This window comes from Emys orbicularis, chromosome 18, assembly GCF_028017835.1.
Source record: "Emys orbicularis isolate rEmyOrb1 chromosome 18, rEmyOrb1.hap1, whole genome shotgun sequence".
Lineage (NCBI taxonomy): Eukaryota > Metazoa > Chordata > Testudines > Emydidae > Emys > Emys orbicularis.
In genome coordinates, this window is record NC_088700.1 from 20466445 (window position 1) to 20490285 (window position 23841).

Genomic DNA, 23841 nt, shown 5'->3' on the forward strand with positions numbered 1-23841 from the left:
AATTTTGCACCTTTACACCCGGTGCAATCCCACTGACTTCAGTGTGGGGGTTGTGGCAGAAATTAACCCTCCGCTTTGTTGATTTCTCCCATCGTTGGTCCACCAAATGCCTGTGTCACAGCTCCACACGATCCGTGCTACGTCCCAGCTCTTGACCAGTCCCTTGGAGGAGCCCCTTCAGTGGGCCAGAGCCACAAGGGGGCCCACTCTTCGGCAAAGGTGGATCATGCAGCCTCAATTCTTCTGAGACTGAGCCTCTGGACTCCAGAACTCCTGTTTCACACCATGAGCCCGGCCCAAAGCGTCCAACGGAGATAGGCTCCTGTTCAGACACTTTTTGCCCTGCCCCAGGGTCATGCACTTCAGCAATATTTGCAATGACACCAGGCAGCCTTTCAAAACGGAGTAGGGTTTATTAGTTACTGAACTCCAGCACTGGGAAGTCCACAGAGAAACAAAGGTGAAGACAGGGTTCAGACTGGCCAGCACCAGGGCTCTCTCCAGCCAAGCTCCATCTCCCTCTGGATCTGTCTCTCAGTGCCAGGTGAGAGTTCCTGTGTCTCTCCAAAGCCAAACTCTTAACACAGCTCCTTGCTACCTTTTCGTCCACTGTCCTTCTCCGGCAGAACCTGCGCTGAGTTTACATGTTCCCCGTTGTTAGGTGTCATTTGTTCAGTCCCGGGGGGTGGTTCCCATTGTCTTTCCATAGCAATGGAGGATCTGGGTCAGTTTCCACCAGTCCTTAAGGTCCCATTCATGACCCAAGCACCTCATGTGTCCTGTTCTGCCTTGGGAGCATTTTAACCCTTTCTGCACCCACTGGGTAGCAATCCCTAGTCAAGGGAGTCATTGTCATGCATATAATTCATATGTAGGTTACAGAAAATTCCCACTTTGTCACGGCCCTCTGTTCTCAGAGATCTCCTTAGAACACACTTCTTCCAGGAACTCTTCTTGTTTAAATGAACTAGTTCCCTCTGTCACCTTTTCCTTATCAGTTTCACAGTATAAGTGTATTGGGGTGGAGAGCTTATCTTACTCTGTGGTTTGCAAAGTGCTGTGTACATTTCCTACACTACAAAAATGATTAGTAATCGTGATAACACATGAAAGTGTCCCTCATGCAGTAAAAGTTCAATGTGGCCTGAATCTCATAGCTGAAACTCTCCTATAAAGCACACTCAAAGCCAGATTACAGGAACATAAGTGGGTCTGAGTTTTAAAATTAGGTCACCATGGCTACTGAGTGACTACATCTGTGTCATTTTCCCCTGAAGCAATCTCATGGGAAAGAGAATGTGGAGGATGAAAGGGTGAGGAATTGGGAGGTGGAGTTTACTATTTTATTTATTGCCTATATAAGGCTTGTGTTGCCCTGAAACGCTGAAGCAGAGAGACTGGGACAAGAACAGAATTGGAGCTGCCATTGCAGAGGAAGCATCTGCTATGGGGACAGCGACCCAGCAAACCCTCATCGCTTTACTCTCCATAGCGGCAGTGGTTGCCAAGGCAGAAGACACCTGCCCAGGTGAGAGAGACACAAATCTGCTACTTTCAAAGATCTGGTCCTTCCTACTTCTTCCTTTGCACAATTGAGAGCAAAGTAGATTTGAATGGACTCTTTATAGACTTTATTTTATAACCTCTCTCCAACGTGGCTGGCCTCTTCGGATAGGAGAGAAACCCCAGGGTATGTAGAATAAATAATTATCAGATTTTCCAGGGCAAAAATAAATTCTGAAGAGAAGGTAGTTTGCAGTTGTAGTATAATTGCAGCATTTCGTTGTCTAACCCTCTCTAATCAACAACAGTGCTGTTCAAAGCATATTGCTGGCATGCTGTATTAGATAACAGATCTGTGGGACTCTATACACAGGCATTTTGAGGTCTTTCTTGAACATGCTATCCACAGAAGAGTGCTGGAATTTATACAAGTTGAGTCTCTCAAGAGCATTAAAAATTGCACACAGCCTTCCATTTAAATGCCATAATATTTGAATTGCTACAATAGAGAAATACAGAATGAAATTCCATCCTTCATGAGGTCTCTTGTGCCTCAAGATTGCAACACGTCAGCAAGTTAGGGAGGACCCACATGGTTTTGGGTAAATAAGAGCCAGCCTGAGTTTACACACACACACACACACACACACACACACACACCTCTTGAACCAAATCTAACTTTTCTGAAGTTTGAGTGAATTTCCTGGTTTCATCCAAGACCAGAAGCCATATTAATACGACACCACAAGAAAACCTATTTCATGTGAGATTCTAACTTGGCCCAAATCAGTGAGTACAAGAAATCTCAGCGGCTCTTGCTTAATTTCAGGGCCTAGGAGATCGATACATTTCAGAGAACCACCCATGATCTGTGGTTCTCCCACTGCTATCTTAGGATCTGCCTATCTTTGAAGCGGAACCAGTTTAATAAATACATGTAGATAGAGTAAAAAGCAACAGAGAGTCCTGTGGCACCTTTAAGACTAACAGATGTATTGGAGCATAAGCTTTCGTGGGTGAATGCCCACTTCGTCGGATGTATCGACGAAGTGGGCATTCACCCACGAAAGCTTATGCTCCAATACATCTGTTAGTCTTAAAGGTGCCACAGGACTCTCTGTTGCTTTTTTCAGATCCAGACTAACACGGCTACCCCTCTGGTAGATAAAGTAGTAATTGATCTGTATAAACAGTTCTTTTATCATCATCTTCACAGCAGTATATTGTGTATTTCATTTCTGAGAGAGAGATGATTATTTTTGCATTTATAGCTAACAAACGAGATCTGTGGGTTCTGATCGGGATTTGATCAGGAGGCTGGATGGTCCCATGATTTGGTCACTAACCTAGGAGGTCGGAGACCATGGTTAAGTCCCTGCCATGCCACATACTTCCTGCGACATTAGGCAGGACCTATCTCACAAGGGGGTCATGGGGATTAATATATTAGACTGAAGTGCTCAATTGCTGGGGCAATAGGGCCCTACAAGTACCCAGAAATGGGTCTGGCAAGGTTCCCCACCGCCACCACCCTTTGAAGACGGTTTCAGCTCCTGAGACTCTTACAGGAGTCATTTGTTGATTTGTTTGTTACTCCAGAGGTGAGGATAGTGGGACTCAGTGGTTCCGATAAACTCGCTGTTCTCCAAGGATGCCCTGGCATGGCTGGTGCCGCAGGACCCAAAGGTGACCCAGGAGCTGCAGGACTGAAAGGTACATTCCCAGATGCTGAATGAGAACCTGATTCGAGTGATGAGGAGGATGGATAGATGTGTGAATGATTTCTCTATTTTTTCTTCATTTTAATAGCTTCTTGACATGAACCACTGGAGAAAGCTGACATGAACAGTTCTGATACCAGCCTAGTTTTGGGATTTCTATGATTTGATGTTTGGGTTACTTAGGGATCTATTGTATGTCATGTCTTCTCATGGCCAGCATTTAGCAACACTGTCTGTAACTCAGCTCTCTTTTGGACACTGTTTTGTTTGTTTTAAAGAGTAGCTGCACTAGGATTAGGGTTGCCAACCCTCCAGGATTGTCCTGGAGTCTCCAGGAATTCAAGATTACTCTTTAATGAAAGATGGTCATGTGATGAAACCTCAAGGAATACGTCCAACCAAAATTGGCAACCCTAACTAGGATGTTTATAACAAAAGTAGCCAAGCTGTGTAGAAAACAGTTAGTCACACCAAACAACTCCCACACTGGGGGGAGGGATAGCTCAGTGGTTTGAGCATTGGCCTGCTAAACCCAGGGTTGTGAGTTCAATCCTTGAGGGGGCCACTTAGGGATCTGGGGCAAAATCAGTACTTGGTCCTGCCTAGTGAAGGCAGGGGGCTGGACTCGATGACCTTTTAAGGTCCCTTCCAGTTCTAGGAGATAGGATATCTCCATATAAATATATATATATATATATATATCGACCTTCCTAAAACCTCAGCTAACCCTGAACGTACAAACTACAGTCAATAACCTGGCTGGCTAAGCCCAGCAGCACAATCTGAAGCTTACCAGCCTGCATATCTAACAGCCCATGAGGAGGGCTGCTTTCCAAAGGCAGGAGCCAGTTACAGAAGGTTTGCCAAGACTAGACTGTGGTCCTGTTTTAACTAGAGTTAACTGATTAATAGCGGTTAATTGGCAATTAGCACAACGTGGGCACTAGTCTAAATGCTCCGCAAATGTTTGTGGCTCAGCCTAGGGTGAATGACAAATATTTGTGCCCAGTAAACAGGTGATCATGCCCAGCTTCCTCAGTGGCTCTTCCACCCTGAAGAGTGACTTAACTGAACACTTCCAAGAAAAGCCATGCCCATGGTCATCTCCTGCTCTGACATGGACTCTGGAGCATGTACCAAATGGTCTTGATATGGATTTCCATAGATGGAAAAGTCTTCACCCTGGAAGAAGCCCTATTCTGTCCCAGAGGGAAAGCATTCTGGATGTATTCACCTGCCTGACACTCTGAATAACCCTGCTGGTTGAGGTCTCCTGGATGCTTTAGTAGAGGAGGAGAAGTGAAGTGTCTCTCTTTGCTAGCGCTGTGGTTGAAGCTAAGAAATGCAAAAGTCTCTGTATTCCAGGCCATTAGATGCTGTCTGGGTCCAGCACTAAAGGCACTCTCATCACCTCCCCTTTTAGTACATCCATCACGAGCACCATGGTGACTTGTGAGGACCTCTGGGCAACAATCTGTCAATGATTGGGCAACAGAGTGATTATCATTCCTCACTAAGCCACTGGCAGAGTTGACCCATAGTTGAATAATACAGAGTCCCGCTTGGTCCATCAACTTTTGATAGCAGGCCATGCACAGAGGTACACCACCAGAAGTGGCATGGGAGTAGTCCCTTTACCCCCCAGCATCGCACTGGCGGTGCGATGTTGACCCTCAATGGTGTCACCGTCCATTTCCAACACCATCCCAAAGACAGCATCCAGAGCATGCCTGTAAAGAGGAGTTTAGCCCCCAAACCAGCTGGTGTAATAATCCATGTCATGGAAGCCTTGAGATCCTGAGCCAACACACTAGAGTTAGCATGGATCTGTCCACTGAGGCCACCAAGGACAATAATAAGCATTCAGTCCTTGGAGATACCCCCATCATAGGAATAATTGCCTTAACTATCCCGATTACAGTGTAAGACACTCACTCTGCAAAAGGCATGAGCTTAAAAGAACTCTGCTCTCATAGAGTGTCCATTTCCCCCGACTGGCAATTCACAATGGAAACACAAGGGGTGCCATGTATAGAGAAATGAGCTGTTTGTTTCTTAGGGACATCATTCATGTATAGCATATTGTCCCCACCATGTGGGACCTAGAAGACAATCTAGGCAATAAATATTGGAGCCGCTAGCTGCTAAATCTTTGAGATATTCATAGGGTCAGATTTACAAAAGAACTCAGCTATCACTAAGGTATTGAACTAAGTGGCCAAGAGGGAGGTTTTTTTTGTTTGTTTTTAAAGCCCGGAATGCTGGATGTGAGCTATTCTGAAATTTAGCCCATCAAGATTAAACCTTCAGGGTTACTCAAACTTCCCCCTGTGTGGGAGTGTTGCTGTGAAGTCAAAAAATTTGCTGCCAGAGCATTTTTCAGGCAGTCATTTGACCAAAAAATAGCAAATATAGCATTTCCATTCATTTCTTTATCGCACCCATCACCATGGTATCTGGGCACAGTTTACATAGCTTAACAAGGTCATTAATGTTTCCAGTAAGAGCAACTTCTTCCTACATCCTCTGGCTTTAAGGCAGAGGACAAAGAGGGAACTCCCAAATGTAACATGTGTGGAAGAAACAAACTCCACGTCTTAGTAAAATATGTCAACATTTGGCTTGTAAGATATTAAGTCTCTTTCTCTGTGTTGTGTAGGTGTTCGGGGAACACAGGGAATCCCTGGGAAGGCAGGGCCACAGGGGCTGAAAGGTAAAGTAACCAGTGGAAAACCTTGTGCTCTTGGAAGGTGATAGAGATAACAGCCTCTGTCCTAAAAGCATTTGTGTCTTCTCTCCAAGGAGTATGTGCTCCTTTGGGGGCACCTGGCATTGGCCACTGTCAGAAGACAGGATACTGGGCTAGATAGACCTTTGGTCTGACCCAGTATGGCCGTTCTTATGCTCCTTTGAATGTACAAGGTGGCTAAATCCCAGCCCCTCTTTTGTAGCCATGAAGGGCCATGCCCAAAAATGAACGGGTGCAATTTTCTGCCCAGGTAGCAGGGGCAGAATACCAAGAACCCACACAGGGCTATAAATGCCCTGTGCCTCATGGAACCCTGCTCCAGAGGATCTCCTGCTATGGAGGGAGAGTAGGGACAGGACAGGGAGGGTGTGGGCAAGGGCAAGATTGAGGGTAGATCTAGCAGATCAATGGAGTGGTGGAACCACTGGCCATTCCCCAGGCTGGGAGAAGGAGCAGCAGCTTGATTGGAGGCTGCAGTAGTGATCAGAGAACACTCCATGGCCTGGCGAGGATGCGGTGAGCTCCTAAGCCAAACCTTTGCCATAGGTCTTGATCATGGGAACAGGATTTGCCTTCAGCTCTGAGCTCACAACTCTGAGATGCCTGCAGCTCTGCTAATCCTTTCCATTCTCTTATCAGGGGACAGAGGTGTTGCTGGTCCCCCAGGTCCAAAAGGTGAGAGCTCAAATCATTCTTCTTGTCTGATTTTATGAAGCCACATTATCTAAGGTGATGGACTGTGACAGCTAGTAGAGTCCAGGATGGGCCCAATTTTCACATGTGCCAGTCCTTATCAGGACTTCCAAGTCCTGCCTTTGGAGACTGACATCAACACCTAGGCAGGTAGAAGGGGCCCTCTGAAATTCTTCCTGGTGGACACATTCAGCAAGATACTTCAGCAGGATTCTGCTTCAGTAATTCCATTCATAGCACATCCATGTCATACACTGGGGCCATGTTTCCAAGCTTGGATGCCTTAAAGCGAGGCATTGCTTAAGCCCTACACAGATTAGGGTGTCATCGCCAAGTATCACAAGGATTTGACCCTGTGTTCTTTCTTTAGGTGATAAAGGATCTCCTGGAGCACCCGGAACACTAGGTGAGAACCTCTGTCCTCTTTCATACCAAGAGCCCTGGTAGTTTCATCTTTAAAGTGCAGCTCTGAGCTAAAAAGGAATTCCTTTGAAGTAACACAGTGGGGTCCCATCTCTCAAGGGTTCCATTGGAAATTTGATTAGTTTACAAGTAAAAGGTCTCCCCCTCCACCCCCCCCACACACACACTTAACAGCCTTGCAAACTCAGCCTGAGATCTGAGAGTCATGCTGGGTTCTTCCCTTTTTGTTCATCACCACCAGTAACAAGTGCCTTCATTTCTACCTGGGGAATACTATAGTGTTCAAGTTGTGCCCTTAATCAATTCTATGCTGTCCTATTGATTTTGTTGGGATTACACAATTCTAAGTGACCAGAGTTTAGTAAACAGTACTGTTGATGTGGCACCAGAAGAAGAGTCTAACACCCTCTACCACAGAGGTGGTAACATGAATAAAGAGCAATTTTAAGAAGTTTGTGTATTCAGAATAATATCTATTGAGGTGTTGACAGAGTCAGAAAGGGCCATTTGTACATAGTCATTCTTCAGAGTAGAACTGTATTTAAAAGCATAGGACACAAACAACAAACTGATTCCTCTTCCCCGCCCTCCCCCCGCAATATTTCTGTAACATTCATAACTGAAGTGAAGCCTGCCGAGTGAAACATTTTTTAGCATAACAAACATGTCAACATGTGGCCATCCAAGTGTTGCAACAACTCCCCTAATTACACACAGATGACTTTTTGGCCAGTGCCAGAACTCAAGTACCAGGAATATTTCTAACGTACAAATTAATCAGATTTGAGCCAGCACCATTCTGAGTAGGGGTTTCAGTTAAAATGACCCAGTTAGCCCATAATTCCCATCCCCATGTGAATCCTGGGAGAAAGGCCAGTTTCCTGCTTAAATAAAGAAGTATCCTTCTATAAAAGATGGGATGACTAATAACAACCCTTTGCTCCCCTATAGCTCCTTACCTCCAAGGATTACAAAGAGCAATTAATAGATCTAAATTCTTCTAACACCCTGCCCACGTTCCCTAGTGCACAGGGGGGATGCTACATTCTGAGGGTCCCAGGTGGAGGAGGGCTGGTGCAACCTGCTTCCCCATTCGTGGCTGGCCTGCTCCATGGTCCAGCAGAAACAAACAAACAAACAAACAAAAAGAGGATGAGCTCTGTGCCTGCTTTTTACCCACAAGCTATTTGCACCCTCAAGGTACTCCAGTGTGTGTGTAGAATTCCCACAAGTGCACAGACTAAAATTGACCCTGGCTGTTGCCTAGCCCTAGGACACCCTTCTCATCTAAGGAGGGCAGGCGTCTTGCAACTCCGCTCCCTTGGTGGGAATGCATCATCCAACTGACAATGAAAGAACCACCAAGGAATAATGGCTCATGAAAATACAAACCCAGCAAACTTAATACTGAACTTATGGCACTGTTTGTGCATCTCAAACCCAGAGGCACGTAGTCGTAATTGACAAGCATTTTTATGATAGACACCATGAGCAGTTTATCGAGTCACTCCTTTCCGATTTCATTTTCCTGCACAGGAGAGCGAGAGCTGGACAGCGTACAGTGTAAGAAAGGTGAGTGTTTCCTGGAATTTCTGCTCAATCAGCTCATTCTGCTCCGGGGACACGGAACCTCGCTTCAGAATGCGGCCACATTTGATTCTCCCCCCGCTGTTGTAGGGGTCGTGGTGTTTGTCACAATATCCCTGGCCATGACAAACACACATACCCAATGGCGAAGCTCTTTTGAAATGGATATTGTCTTTAAAGAACCTGCCTCAATTTCAGAGCTAAAACCACGGAGTGGAGTTTTCAGTAATTGCACTCACCCAAGGTATGAGAAGACTAAAAGCCAGGACCAATGTGAGGGCTACAATACACAGACATCATGCTGATCAATGGGATGGTTGCATAGATTGATGCCCAGGCCCCCAGACAGTTGAGAATTGAGGATTTTTCTGCTCTTCGTCAGCTGGTTTTGTTCTTAAAACACTAGACTGGCACTTAGAAGATCCAAGTTCAATACCTGGCTCTGTCACAGAGGTTTAGTTCCAGTAAAGTGGGCTTTGTGATGTCTCTTTATCTGTGTTTTTGTTCTAGAAAGCTTGCAATAATGTTGAATTTTAATAAGTATTTTAAATTCTGCTTCTGTCCAGGAGCAAAAAACTGCAAGGAGCTGTTAGCTAGAGGGAACACCCTGAGCGGCTGGTACACCATCTACCCGCATGACTGTAATGCCATGACCGTGCTGTGTGACATGGACACCGATGGGGGGGGATGGATTGTAAGTGAGAATAACGTGTACACAAATATCAGAGACAGAAGCTTGTTCTGCAGGAGGGTCCCAGGATGTGAGAAAGTGGGTTCTTTGCAAGCCAATCAATAGCCCATGACACTGAATGACATTCCTATGGATTTCGCTGAGGTTAGGTTTAAATTCTTTTGAAGAGACTAGTTTAATTCACCCTTTTCGTCAGAGCTGATGCAAAGGACTTTAAAGTTATTGAATACTGCCACTAAGCTATTACCTGGTGGGCCATAGTGGCCTGACCACCAGAGGGGGCGGAAGCCAGAGAAAAACATAGGAGCTGTTCTTGGAAGGAGCTGTATCAATATTTAGTTTATCATCATCTACACCAAAGGCCTTAGTCCCTTTTCCCCATAAGTTCTCCTGCCTCTCACGCTAGTCTAAAGTTTCCTAGGGAAGCAGTTCCCCGGCCTGTACCCAGCTCTCCCCAGCCTTAGTACCTTTCCCCCAAAGGCAATTGCCTCTCCTGCTGCTCCTTTCTGAGGCGGTTTTCCCTGTAGCACTCCTTCAGCATTCGCCATGCACATTGTCACTCCTCCTCTGAGATTAGCTGGGTCTGGGTTATATAGGCCCAGAGCCCTCCTACTCCCAGCAGTCTCTGAGGGGATTGGTTAATTGGAATCAGCTGCTTAGGTTTCCCTCCCCCCCTTCCCCCCCCCAATCACCACCATGTGACAGTTCACTCTGTCACAGATATATTTTCAATGCTGTGGATAGGGGATCTAGATGCACCATTCTTCACAGTGAACATTTACCCAAGAAGGGCTGAGCGATTACTCAACTGAGACTGAAATGGATTGAAGCCATTTACACCTGAGTAGTTGATGTACCTTTGGAGACTGGGGGAGGGGTCTTTTTTGCCCTTTTTTGCCCAGCTTTTATTAAAGGCAGACACCGCTCTTCAGTTTCCTACATGAGCCCCTCTCCTTTCCCTGTAGGTTTTCCAAAAACGGGTAGATGGTTCCGTGGATTTTTTCCGTGACTGGGGTTCATACAAGAGAGGTTTCGGCAGCCAGCTGTCAGAATTCTGGCTGGGGAATGACAATATCCACCTGCTGACATCCCTTGGTAAGAAATCACTGATGCAGTTTTTCAGTCTAATCCCGCCTCTTTACAGGGAACAGTAGGACACACTAACAATGGTGAAAATAGTGATAAGGGGACTGAGCCTGTTTTTGACGACCCTTCTGGGAAAAGCTGCTGAAGCAGAGAATGCTGTATCTCTAATGGAGAGGCTGGATCATTTAAAACATTGAAAGGTCTTTAAACAGGCTGTCAGCCATCTGATGGCTGAAGCACACAGGGGCACTAGTGAACTTCAGGGAAGGAGATGGCTCTGGATACTCCGGGCCAGACTCTTCTTTGCTCTGCGATGCAAAAATGAATGTAAAATGCTCTCGTTCTGACTTGCACTGGTGTAAACGGTTACAGAAGGGGCAAAGCGATGGGAAAAAATCAGGCTGTCTCTTCTCAGCAGGGGGTTGGATGCTGCGGCACTGTTTGCTACTAGACCAGTGACATTGTAGGGTAGAAGTCAGTTTGGTAACGCCAGCCCTACTGCAAATACCGGGCTGAGTCAGGTGCAAAAAGATTGAGCACATTCTGCTTTTGCACTGTGTTTCACGATCACATTGTTTTTAACAGGAAACCATGAACTCCACATTGACCTCAAAGACTTTGAAAACAACACGCAGTTTGCCAAGTACAAGTCATTCAAGATTGCAGGAGAGACGGAGAAATACAAACTGGTTCTTGGAGACTTTCTTGGAGGCACTGCAGGTAGGTTCTGGGCAGCGGCGGCTCCAGGCACCGGCGCTCCAAGCGGGTGCCTGGGGTGGCAAGCCACGGGGGGCGCCCTGCCGGTCCCTGCGAGGGCGGCAGTCAGGCAACCTTCGCCTGCATGCCTGCGGGAGGTCCACCGATCCCGCGGATTCGGTGGCAATTCGGCGGCAGGTACGCTGAATCCGCGGGACCGGGGACCTCCCTCAGGCATGCCGCCGAAGGCAGCCTGCCTGCCGTGCTTGGGGCAGCAAAAAAGCTAGAGCTCCCCCTGGTTCTGGGCATGTCTTATATCTTTCACAGCACAAGAAAAACAGGCCCAACCAACAGAGAGAGATGACACCTTGTGGCAAAAGCAAAATAAATTCCTCCCTGGTTGTCATAACCGTTTAATCACTTGGGGGGGGGGGAAATGTGCATCTAAGACACAGGATCAAATTTATTTACAGCATCTGGAAACTCAGTTCCAGGCAAGGAAACACTGACAGAGGGACTGGAGAACAGGAATCTTCCCTATAGCATTGGAACAAATGCTGGATTGATTAACACTGTGCAATCAGTAGGGTCGCAGAGGTGGTAAATCAGCACCAAATGCAGCCCATTGTTTTTGTATTTAGCCTCCAAATCTCTAAGATGATTTCACTAGCGACAACTGGAATTTTAGGAATTCTGAACCCACTTGAACATCGTTGATTTGAAATTCCATCAGGGCTCTATTAACCACTTGTCTGGTTAGGGACGTCTGTCCTTAACGGTGCACCAGAAAAGAAACCCTAAGGCGGTGAGGTGGGAGGCCAGTGAGGTCTCTGCTCTAAGCTACAGAGTTCATGTACTCCCACTACCACCACAGACGCGCTGAAGAGATGCAACGTAATAGCATTCCCAAAGCACTGCATTCTTCTAGTGACTTAGCGACCTCATTCCCAAAGCACCTCTTGTAATGGTGTGAAATCACGGGGCAATGTGGTCACGCTGCCGAGTGAGAAGACTCAATTTCCCCATATTGAGATGAGTATATTTAAGAGTTGTTGAGTACCCGCACAGCCCCCAGTAAAAGTATGTGTAACCTGCACACCTCCTTGGGTGTGGTGTTCTGTACCATCAAGTGGCACCGAGACCACTTAAAGCTAGGGTGACCATATTGCCCTATGCTGAATATGGGACACCTTGTAAAATTGCTCATATTCAACAGGAATCAATCAGAACTATGTAGTAGCCGCTCCCCCACCCCCCCACCCCCACATGCTATAAAAACTCCAGAGCCCAGCAGGGAAAGGGGGGCCCCAAGGGGGGGGCAGCCTCAGGCATAGGCGTAGTATGACTTCTATTTTGGAGGGCAGGGTCCAGCAGGGCTCAAGCCAACCCCACATGGCGGGTCCAGGGAGGGAGCGCCACCCAGGGCCGGCTCTAGGTTTTTTGATGCCCCAAGCAAAAAAATTTTTGGCTGCCCCCGACCCCAGCCCTGGGCTCCCCCTGCACCCCCCTGCCGCCCCAGCGCTGGGCTCTCCCCCACACCTCACCCGCACCCCCCTGCTGGGCTCTCCCCCACCCCACCCGCACCCCTACCGCCCCAACCCTCGGCTTCCTCCCACCATTGCTGACTCTGCCCGTTCCCCCCTCGCCTCCAGCCGGTCCAGCACTGGCAGGGTCGGGGTAAGCAGCGGGGCTCCCAGGACCTCTCAGCCCAGAGTCCCCCCAGCCAGGACCGGCCGGGACCCGGGAGGGCAGAGCCGGGAGACCGCCCCGGCAGGGGGCTGAGGAGCTGGGGCAGGGCAGCCTCAGAGGGAGCGGAGCCCCAGAGAGCGGGACACGGGCCCCGCACGGCAGCGCCCTGGGCACTGGTCTCCTCTATGGCCCCACTGCTGCTCCTGGGCGCCCTGCCGCAGCCCCTGGGCGGGTCGACTGCTTCGCCCAGCCCCGGCTGCCCTGCCAGAGCTCCTCAGCGGCCATAAGGTGCAGGCGCTGCTCCCCGATGCAAACCGCAGTGGCCCCAGGGCGCCCCCCATGCAGGATGCGCTGCTGCTGCCAGGGCCAGCTCTAGGCTTTTGGCTTCAGCCCTGCGGCGGGAGCCAGCAATCGGGGCACCAGTCCCACGTCTCCAGCTTCAGCTTCACGCCCGGCACCGGGGATCGGGGTTGCAGCCCCATGGGGGGCGCTGGGGGCTCAGGCTCTGGGTTTCAGCATCGGTGCCCAGTGACCCCCCCCCCGAAAGTACTTGCAGACCCCAATTGAGGACCCCTGCTTAAGGTGTCACATGGCGAGAGGTGACACACACCCCTAGCCCCTCACACACGGGGCTGCCTCTCGTCCTACGTGACGTGTCATCTTCTTGCCTCTCCACCCGGCCTGAGGCCACCACGTGCTCTCACGGACGAGCCACCACCTGCCTGCCCTCACTCGCCAGCCACAAACAAGACACGGCCGGGGCTGCGCTGACTGACCAGAAAATAGTGGACAATTTGCCTGTTTTTTTTAAAAAAGGCGAGACACCTGCAATAGGGCTTAAATACGGGACTGTCCCGTTAAAAACGAGATGGATGGTGAGAGAGATTGAGTCTGCGCTACAGCCTTAGTTAAGGGGCAGTCGGCTTTTAGCTCATGTGATAGAGGCTCATGCACTAAACTCCAGAGTCCCCGGTTCAGTGCTGGCGACCGGGGTCTGTTGGCGTTACAGGTTTGTATGTGTAATTTCCTATGTGCTGCCTTCTCCTCCTTCCTCCACTAAGCATAAGAGCCTTTCTCCCGCCCTGCAAGGGTTTCCTGGTGCCGGGTAGTGAAATAAGCCATCCCGTGGCAGAACTCACTGGCTGGGATTTGGGGAACGAAGCAGGTGATCACATATGACAGCGCAGCATATGGTACGATAATGCTGAGTGCCGTGGCCTGAAATCCCTGGAAAGACCCTCATCCACTTCAACGGGCTTGAGATCAGGCCCTGGCAAGACAAGGAACTGTAACATCTTTGTGACAAAGTAACACAATTATTTTCCACAGGTGATTCACTAACCTCGCACAAGGACATGCCGTTTTCAACCAGAGACCATGACAACGACCTGGGCTCAAACGCTCGAAACTGTGCTGCAATCTACAAGGGGGCCTGGTGGTACAAGGACTGTCATTGGTCCAACCTGAATGGGATGTACTTGACTGGTGCCCACGCCAGCTTTGCAGATGGGGTGAACTGGAGGACGGGCAAAGGATATAATTATTCCTACAAACAATCAGAAATGAAATTTAGGCCTGTCTAGCCCAGCCAGCAGGCACACGATGCAAGAGAACTGCTCTCTGGCTCTTGCCTGTAACAGCTGTATTTTCCTGGCATTGCCTTCTCCTTTCTCCCTCCAATGCCTGGGTCCTAAGTGTGGCTAATGCTCGGATCTTCATTGTGGTACCACTGATTTCACCCGTTTCCTTCGGCTTCCACCTGTGACTGCATTCGCTGCCCAACTAACAGAGCTGCTTCACGTGCTACAGGGTTCATGGCCGGGGATACGAGCCAAAGTGGCACCCCCTTTCTAGACACTAAGTAGCGACAAGCTTAATCTCCACCGAGTCGGGTTTAGAAGCCTGCTCATGTCGTTAAGGGAGTGGGTTGGGACTCCAGAGATGGGGTTCAGGTATTGCTTCTGCAATCCATTTCCAGTGTCATCTTTGGCAAGTAACGTAGGAGACGACTACACCGCAGCTGGGAGGTGTAATTCCCAGCGTGGGTAGACGTACATGCACTAGTTCTGATCAGCAGCAGTTGGGCCACGACACCTTGGGCGAGCCACCTGAGGGCATGCCTGGGACCTTCGACAGGCTTGGGTCCGCTCAAAAGCGTCTCTCACACCAACACAAGTTGGTTCGCTAAAAGCTATTTAAATTTAAATTAATTGAGATGTCCTATCTCCTAGAACTGGAAGGGACCACAAAAGGTCATCGAGTCCAGCCCCCTGCCTTCACTAGCAGGACCAAAGTACTGATTTTGCCCCAGATCCCTAAGTGACCCCCTCAAGGATTGAACTCACAACCCTGGGTTTAGCAGGCCAATACTCAAACCACTGAGCTATCCATTCCCTCACCCACCTTGTCTCTCTAGGATTGTACTCAGGCAGCTTGCCTGAGCCTTTGCTCGCATCACTGTGGCCACGCTGCTACTTCTAGTGCACTAGCTCGATCAGAGCTGCAGCGCGGTCGTCTCCTGGAGCTGGGAAGTGCACCTCCGGCTCCAGTGCAGACCTACCTTTAACCTCTCTGTAACATGGGGACTGTACTCCTTCCATTCGCCACCCTTTGTCTGTGTAGGTCGCAAGCTCTTTGGGGCACGAACTCTTTCCATGTGTTTTTGTACAGCACTTAGTGCCAGGGCGGGGGGGGGGGGGGGCATTCCACATCCCATTGTGATGCAAATAATAATGGGAGTCCTTAGACTTCTCTCAACCCCAGACCCACACCTTCCTCTGCCTTTGCCGGCTCCCCCTGCCACTGGGGAGACAGGGCCCTGAGATGCTGGCCCATCACTTCTCTTCTAAATAAGCATTTGCCAAGTGCATGTCTGGGGCGTAGAGTCTTCTCTGCAGGAGAAAAGAGGCTGTAAAATAATCATTGTTCTAGCTATGTATTGGAGCACCCCATCACCATGGGATCCAAGCATTTCCAGCTACCCCCGGGTTTAACTTGCTTAATATTATCCACCATTAATCCCCTCACAGATCACAGCTGAGTTGGGTTTCTGCCCTGGGAACAGCTCTCTGCTAATGTTTCCGGCTCCTGCTGATGTTGGCTCTGGTTCCATCCAGACCCCTCTGGAGCATGGCATGGTTTGTATAGACTCGCTTGCCTGGAGGCTGCTGCCCCACTGAGTGAAAGCTGTGACTTAGGGTTGCTTCGTTCCCAGGATGTTTCTTCATGTTCATCCAAAGCCACAGAAGCCATCGCTGTGTTGTGGGAAACGGAGCTGTGACCGCAGGGAGTGAGAACAATGGAAATTCCTACCACCCTGACTGCGCCATATCGCTGCTCATTTTAAACTCTAAATAAAACACTGTATTGTACATCAAATCTCCTTTTCTGCGTGGTCCTGAGGAGCACCCGGGCACCTCTAGTCTCACCCTAGAAAGGGACAATACAGCCAGTGGCTCTAGCCAAAACCAAAATGCAGACCTGCAGCAAAGCAACATATCCAACCTCGGGCTATACAAAGTGCTGCACATGTGCGCAACACTATAGAAGTGATAACTAGTAATACTCGAGGGCAGTACGCTTTGTTCCATCTGTCACACGAGTGCATTGCACACACCAGGGATTCTGCATCATAGACTTTAAGGTCAGAAGGGACCATTATGATCATCTAGTCTGACCTCCTGCACAATGCAGGCCACAGAATCTCACCCACCCACACCTGTAACAAACCCCTAACCTATGTGAGTTATTGAAGTCCTCAAATCGTGGTTTAAAGATCTCAAGGTGCAGAGAATCCTCCAGCAAGTGACCCGTGCCCCACGCTGCAGAGGAAGGTGAAAAACCTCTAGGGCCTCTGCCAATCTGCCCTGGAGGAAAATTCCTTCCCGACCCCAAATATGGCGATCAGTTAAACCCTGAGCATGTGGGCCAGACTCACCAGCCAGACACCCAGGAAAGAATTCTCTGTAGTAACTCAGGGTATGTCTACACTACAGGATTAATCCGAATTTATATAATTCGAATTTTGGAAACAGATTGTATAAAGTCGAATGTATGCGGCCACACTAAGCACGTTAATTCGGTGTGCGTCCATGTACCGGGGCTAGCGTCGATTTCCGGAGCGTTGCACTGTGGGTAGCTATCCCATAGTTCCCGCAGTCTCCTCCACCCATTGGAATTCTGGGTTGAGATCCCAATGCCTGATGGGGCCAAAAACATTGTCGCGGGTGGTTCTGGGTGCTTCCCTGGAGAGGGGGGAGGATGTAACGGCAGACAACCGTTTCGCGCCTTTTTCCTGGGTGAACAGTGCAGACGCCATATCATGGCAAGCATGGAGCCCACTCAGCTCAAGACAGCAGTCATGAACATTGTAAACACCTCACGCGTTATCGTGCAGTTTATGCTGAACCAGAACCTGCAAAACCAGGCAGCAAGGAGTAGGCTACGGCAGCGCGGCTGTGAGAGTGATGAGGACATGGAATTCTATCAAACCGCGGGCCCTGGTGCTTTGGAGATCATGCTGTTAATGGGGCAGGTTATAGCCGTGGCACGCTGATTCTGGGCCCGGGAAACAAGCACAGACTGGTGGGACCGCATAGTGTTGCAGGTGTGGGACGATTCCTAGTGGCTGCGAAACTTTCGCATGCGTAAGGGCACTTTCATGGAACTTTGTGACTTGCTTTCCCCTGCCCTGAAGCACCAGAATACCAAGATGAGAGCAGCCCTCACAGTTGAGAAGCGAGTGGCGATAGCCCTATGGAAGCTTGCAATGCCAGACAGCTACCGGTCTGTCGGGAATCAATTTGGAGTGGGCAAATCTACTGTGGGGGCTGCTGTGATGCAAATAGCCAAGGCAATCACTGAGCTGCTGCTACCAAAGGTGGTGACTCTGGGAAATGTGCAGGTCATAGTGGATGGCTTTGCTGCAATGGGATTCCCTAACTGTGGTGGGGCGATAGATGGAACCCATATCCCTATCTTGGCACCGGAGCACCAGGGTACCCAGTACATAAACTGCAAGGGGTACTTTTCAATGGTGCTGCAAGCACTTGTGGATCACAAGGGACGTTTCACCAACATCAACGTGGGCTGGCCGGGAAGGGTTCATGACGCTCGCGTCTTCAGGAACACTACTCTGTTTAAATGGCTGCAGCAAGGGACTTACTTCCCGGACCAGAAAATAACCGTTGGGGGATGTTGAAATGCCTATAGTTATCCTTGGGGACCCAGCCTACCCCTTAATGCCATGGCTCATGAAGCCATACACAGGCAGCCTGGACAGGAGTCAGGAGCTGTTCAACTACAGGCTGAGCAAGTGCAGAATGGTGGTAGAATGTGTGGATTTGGCCCTTTAAAAGGTCACTGGCGCTCGTTACTGACTCGGTCAGACCTCAGCCAAACCAATATCCCCATCGTTATTGCTGCTTGCTGTGTGCTCCACAATCTCTGTGAGAGTAAAGGAGAGACCTTTATGGCAGGGTGGGAGGCTGAGGCAAATCGCCTGGCTGCTGATTATGCGCAGCCAGACACCAGGGCTATTAGAAGATCACACCAGGAAGCGCTGCGCATCAGAGAAGCTTTGAAAACCAGTTTCATGACTTGCCAGGCTACGGTGTGAAAGTTCTGTTTGTTGAAAACCCGCCCCCTTGATTGACTCATTCCCTGTAAGCAAACCACCCTCCCCCCTTAAATCACAGCTTGCTTTTAAATGAAATAAAGTCACTATCATTTAAAAATCATGTATTCTTTATTAATTGATTATAAAGATAGGGAGAGAACCGACAAGGTAACCTGGGTGAGGTTTGGGAGGAGGATAGGAGGGAAGTAAAAGGCCACTGAAAAAATTCAATATAATGACAGCCTTTTGGTTGGGCTGTCCACTGGGGTGGAGTGGGAGGGTGCACGGAGACTCCCCCCCCCCACACACACACACACGTTCTTACACGTCTGAGGAGGCTATGGAACATGGTGAGGGAGGTTAGACTGCCGCTGCAGCGGCAGTCTGTTATCCTGCTGCCGTTCCTGAAGCTCCACCAGACGCCGGAGCATGTCCGTTTGATCACGCAGCAGCCCCAGCATTGCAGCCTGCCACCTCTCATCTCGAGCGTCCCTCATGACCACACGTTCACTGGCATCTTTCCTGTACTTAGATACCATGTCCTTCCACTCATTCAAATGAGCTCTTTCATTGCAGGTGCATTCCATTATTTCCGAGACCATCTTGTCTCGTGTCCTCTTTCTCCGCTGCCTTATCTGAGATAGCCTTTGGGACGGAGGAGGGAGGCTTGAAAAATTTGTAGCTGCTGGAGGGAGGGTTGAAAAAAAAAAAAAAAAAAGGAGAGAAGTTTTTTAAATGATACATTTTACAGAACAATGCTTATACTCTTTCTAGTGAACAACACTATTCACATTACATAGCACATGTGATTTCAGTACAAGGTAGCATTTTCCATCTTAATATTGAGTGCCTGTGGCTTTGGTGTTAGAGATCACAGATGCAGGTCCGGGCAACAGAATTCAGCTTCCGTGCGGCCATGGTAAGCCATTGTCTTTCGGCTTCTGCGCCCTCCTTTCCCACATACCAAGCAAAGCCCGTTGACTGCTGCGGTTTTCCTGTTAACCTTCAGCAGCAGAAAACAAACTAATCCCCCCCCCCATCCAATTCTCTGGGATGATCGCTGTACCCCTCCCCCCACCACGTGGCTGGTATCAGGTAAGATCCCTGCTAGCCAAAGGCGAAAAGCTCAGCGCCAATTCCTTCCCCACCCCCCCGTGCTTGGCTAACTGCAGGGAAGGATTTCTTTTCAGCCACAGGCAAACAGCCCAGTAGGAACGGCCACCTCTGTCCCCTTAAATTAAATTCCCGTATTTCAACCAGGTTACCATGAGCGATATCACTCTCCTGAGGATTACACAGCGAGATAAAGAACGGATGTTGCTTGAATGCCAGCAAACACCGGGACCATACGCTGCCAGGCTTTGTCATGCAATGATACCAGATTACTTGCTACTAGCATGGCGTGGTCAAGTGTCCTACCATGGAGGACGGAATAAGGCTGCACTGCCCAGAAACCTTCTGCAAAGGCTTTTGGAGTACCTCCAGGAGAGCTTCATGGAGATGTCCCTGGAGGATTTCCGCTCCATCCCCAGACACGTTAACAGACTTTTCCAGTAGCTGTACTGGCCACAAATGCATCCCAAGTCCTCAGGGCAAATTAATCATTAAAAAACCCTTGCTTTTAAACCATGTTTTATATTTTAAAAGGTAAACTCACCTGAGGTCCCTTCCATGGGGTCATGGTCTTGGGTACTGGCTTGGGAGGGTACTTCAGTCAGGCTGAGAAAAAGATCCTGGCTGTTGGGGAGAACGGAGTGCTGTGTGCTCTCCGCAAGCTCGTCCTCCTCCTCCTCTTCCCCGTCCACAGAATCCTCAGGTGTGGCTGATGAGATTACCCCTGCCTCGGAATCCACGGTCAGAGGTGGGGTAGTGGTGGCAGCCCCCCCTAGAACTGCATGCAGCTCGGCGTAGAAGCGGCATGTCCGCGGCTCTGACCCGGAGCAACCGTTTGCCTCCTTTGTTTTTTGATAGGCATGTCTGAGCTCCTTGACTTTCACCCAGCACTGCTCTGAGTCCCTATTGTGGCCTCTCTCCATCATGCCCTTGGAGATTTTTTCAAAAGTTTTGGCATTTCGTCTTTTCGAACGAAGTTCTGCTAGCACTGAATCCTCTCCCCATATAGCGATCAGATCCAGTACCTCCCGTACGGTCCATGCTGGTGCTCTTTTTTGATTATCGGCCTGCATGGTTACCTGTGCTGATGAGCTCCCTGTGGTCACCTATGCTCTCCTGTGCTGGGCAAACAGGAAATGAAATTCAAAGGTTCGCGGGGCTTTTCCTGTCTACGTGGCCAGTGCATCCGAGTTCAGATTGCTGTCCAGAGCGGTCACAATGGTGCACTGTGGGATAGCTCCCGGAGGCCAATACCATCGAATTGCGGACACACTAACCCTAATTCGAAATGACAATATCGATTTTGGCGCTACTCCGCTCGTCGGGGAGGAGTACAGAAATCAATTTTAAGAGCCCGTTATTTCGAAATAAATGGCTTCGTTGTGTGGACGGGTTCAGGGTTAATTCGATTTAATGCTGCTAAATTCAAATTAAACTCATATTGTAGACCAGGCCTCAGATCCCACCCCATTTAACATCCCATCGGGCATATTTACCTGCTAATAATCAAAGATCAATTAATTGCCAAAATTAGGCTATCCCATCATACCATCCCCTTCATAAACTTATCAAGCTTAGTCTTGAAGCCCGATAGGTCTTTTGTCCCCACTACTCCCCTTGGAAGGCTGTTCCAGAACTTCACTCCTCTAATGGTTAGAAACCTTGGTCTAATTTCTAGTCTAAACTTCCTAATGTCCAGTTTATATCCATTTGTTCTTGTGTCCACAGTGGTACTAAGCTTAAATAATTCCTCTCCTTCCCTGATATTTATCCCTCTGATATATTTATAAAGAGCAATCATATCTCCCCTCAGCCTTCTTTTGGTTAGGCTAAACAAGCCAAGCTTTTTGAGTCTCCTTTCATAAGACAGGTTTTCCATTCCTCGGATCATCCTAGTAGCCCTTCTCTGAACCTGTTCCAGTTCCAGTTTGAATTCATCCTTCTTAAACATGGGAGACCAGAACTGCACACAGTATTCCAGATGTGGTCTCACCAGTGCCTTGTATAAACGGTACTAACACCTCCTTATCTTTACTGAAAATACCTCGCCTGATGCATCCCAAGACCACATTAGCTTTTTTAACGATCATATCACATTGGTGGCTCATAGTCATCCTGTGATCAACCAATACTCAGAATACCCCTGGTCGGGGACCTCGATCTGCTACCCAAGATCCATAAACCCGGAAACCCTGGACACCCCATCATCTCAGGCATTGGCACTCTTACAGCAGGATTATCTGGCTATTTGGACTCTCTCCTCAGACCCTACGCTACCAGTACTCCCAGCTATCTTCGAGACACCACCGACTTCCTGAGGAAACTACAATGCATTGGTGTTCTTCCTGAAAACACCATCCTGGCCACCATGGATGTAGAAGCACTTTACACCAATATTCCACATGAGGATGGACTACAAGCTGTCAGGAACAGTATCCCTGATGAGGCCACAGCACGCCTGGTGGCTGAGCTTTGTGACTTTGTCCTCACCCACAACCACTTCAGATTTGGGGACAACTTATACCTTCAAGTCAGTGGCACTGCTATGGGTACCCGCATGGCCCCACAGTGTGCCAACATTTTTATGGCTGACTTAGAACAACGCTTCCTCAGCTCTCGTCCCCTAGCGCCCCTCCCCTACTTGCGCTACATTGATGACATCTTCATCATATGGACCCACGGAAAGAAGGCCCTTGAAGAATTCCACCCGGACTTCAACAATTTCCACCCCACCATCAACCTCAGCCTGGACCAGTCCACACAAGAGATCCACTTCCTGGACACTACAGAGCAAATAAGTGATGGTCACAAACACCACCCTATACCAGAAACCTACTGACCGCTACACGTACCTACATGCCTCCAGCTTCCATCCAAGACGCACCACACGATCCATTGTCTACAGCCAAGCCCTAAGATGCAACCGAATTTCTTCCAACCCCTCAGACAGAGACAAACACCTACAAGATCTTTATCAAGCATTCTTAAAACTACAATACCCACCTGGGGAAGTGAGGAAACAGATTGACAGAGCAAGACGGGTACCCAGAAATCACCTACTACAGGACAGGCCCAACAAGGACAATAACAGAACACTACAGCCCCCAGCTAAAACCTCTCCAGCGCATTATCCACGATCTACAACCTATCCTGGAAAATGATCCCTCACTCTCACAGACCTTGGGAGGCAGGCCAGTCCTCGCTTACAGACAATACTCACCAGCAACTACACACCACACCACAGAAACACCAACCCAGGAACCAATCTCTGTAGCAAACCTTGTTGCCTACTCTGTCCCCATATCTACTCTGGCGACACCATCAGAGGACCCAACCACATCAGCCACACCATCAAGGGCTCATTCACCTGCATATCCACTAATGTTATATATGCCATCATGTGCCAGCAATGCCCCTCTGCCATATACATTGGCCAAACCGGACAGTCCCTCCACAAAAGAATAAATGGACACAAATCAGACATCAGGAATGGTAACATACATAAGCCAGTAAGTGAACACTTCAATCTCCCTGGTCATTCTATTACAGATTTAAAAGTCACTGTCATTGAACAAAAAAACTTCAGAAACAGACTTCAAAGAGAAAGTCTAAGAGAGAACTAAAATTCATTTGCAAATTCAACACCATTAATCTGGGCTTGAATAGGGACTGGGAGTGGCTGGCTCATTTCAGAAGCAGCTTTTCCTCTCCTGGAATTGACACCTCCTCATCTCTTATTGGGAGTGGACTACATCCACCCTGATTGAATTGGCCCTGTCAACACTGGTTCTCCACTTGCGAAGTAACTCCCTGCTCTCCATGTGTCAGTATATAATGCCTGCATCTGTAACTTTCACTCTATGCATCCGAAGAAGTGAGGTTTTTACCCACGAAAGCTTATGCCCAAATAAATCTGTTAGTCTTTAAGGTGCCACCAGACTCCTTGTTGTTTTTGTAGATACAGACTAACACAGCTACCCCCTGATACTTGTCTAAACTAAAACCCTCCTGAGTTTACTCAACTTCTAGTCAGATTAAAACTATCTAGGCTTTACAATTTAAAACCAACGGCCCAGATACTAGAATCATAGAACTGGAAGGGACCTCGAGAGGTCATCTAGTCCAGTCCCCTGCACTCAAGGCAGGACTAAGTATTATCTAGACCATCCCTGACAGGCATTTATCCAACCTGCTTTTAAAAATCCCCAATGATGGAAATTCCACAACCTTCCTAGGCAATTTATTTCAGTGCTTAACCACTCTGACAGTTAGG

General features: G+C 48.8%; 1 protein-coding gene across 1 annotated transcript; it reads left to right on the forward strand.

The window, feature by feature from the left end:
- Positions 1-1446: 1446 nt before the first annotated feature.
- Positions 1447-14421, forward strand: LOC135891142 (ficolin-2-like). Its single transcript, XM_065418633.1, has 10 exons — positions 1447-1528; positions 3103-3216; positions 5884-5937; positions 6613-6648; positions 7037-7072; positions 8626-8661; positions 9243-9370; positions 10333-10462; positions 11039-11173; positions 14168-14421. Exons 1-10 carry the CDS (start codon positions 1447-1449, stop codon positions 14419-14421), a joined length of 1005 nt encoding a protein of 334 aa, XP_065274705.1.
- The last annotated feature ends 9420 nt before the right edge of the window (positions 14422-23841 follow it).

Bases quoted from the DNA above. Each gene is read 5' to 3' on its own strand.
- LOC135891142 (XM_065418633.1), top strand. From the start codon at position 1,447: ATGGGGACAGCGACCCAGCAAACCCTCATCGCTTTACTCTCCATAGCG. The intron at 3,217-5,883 runs GTACATTCCCAG...TGTGTTGTGTAG, and splicing joins AGGAGCTGCAGGACTGAAAG to GTGTTCGGGGAACACAGGGA. The intron at 8,662-9,242 runs GTGAGTGTTTCC...GCTTCTGTCCAG, and splicing joins CAGCGTACAGTGTAAGAAAG to GAGCAAAAAACTGCAAGGAG.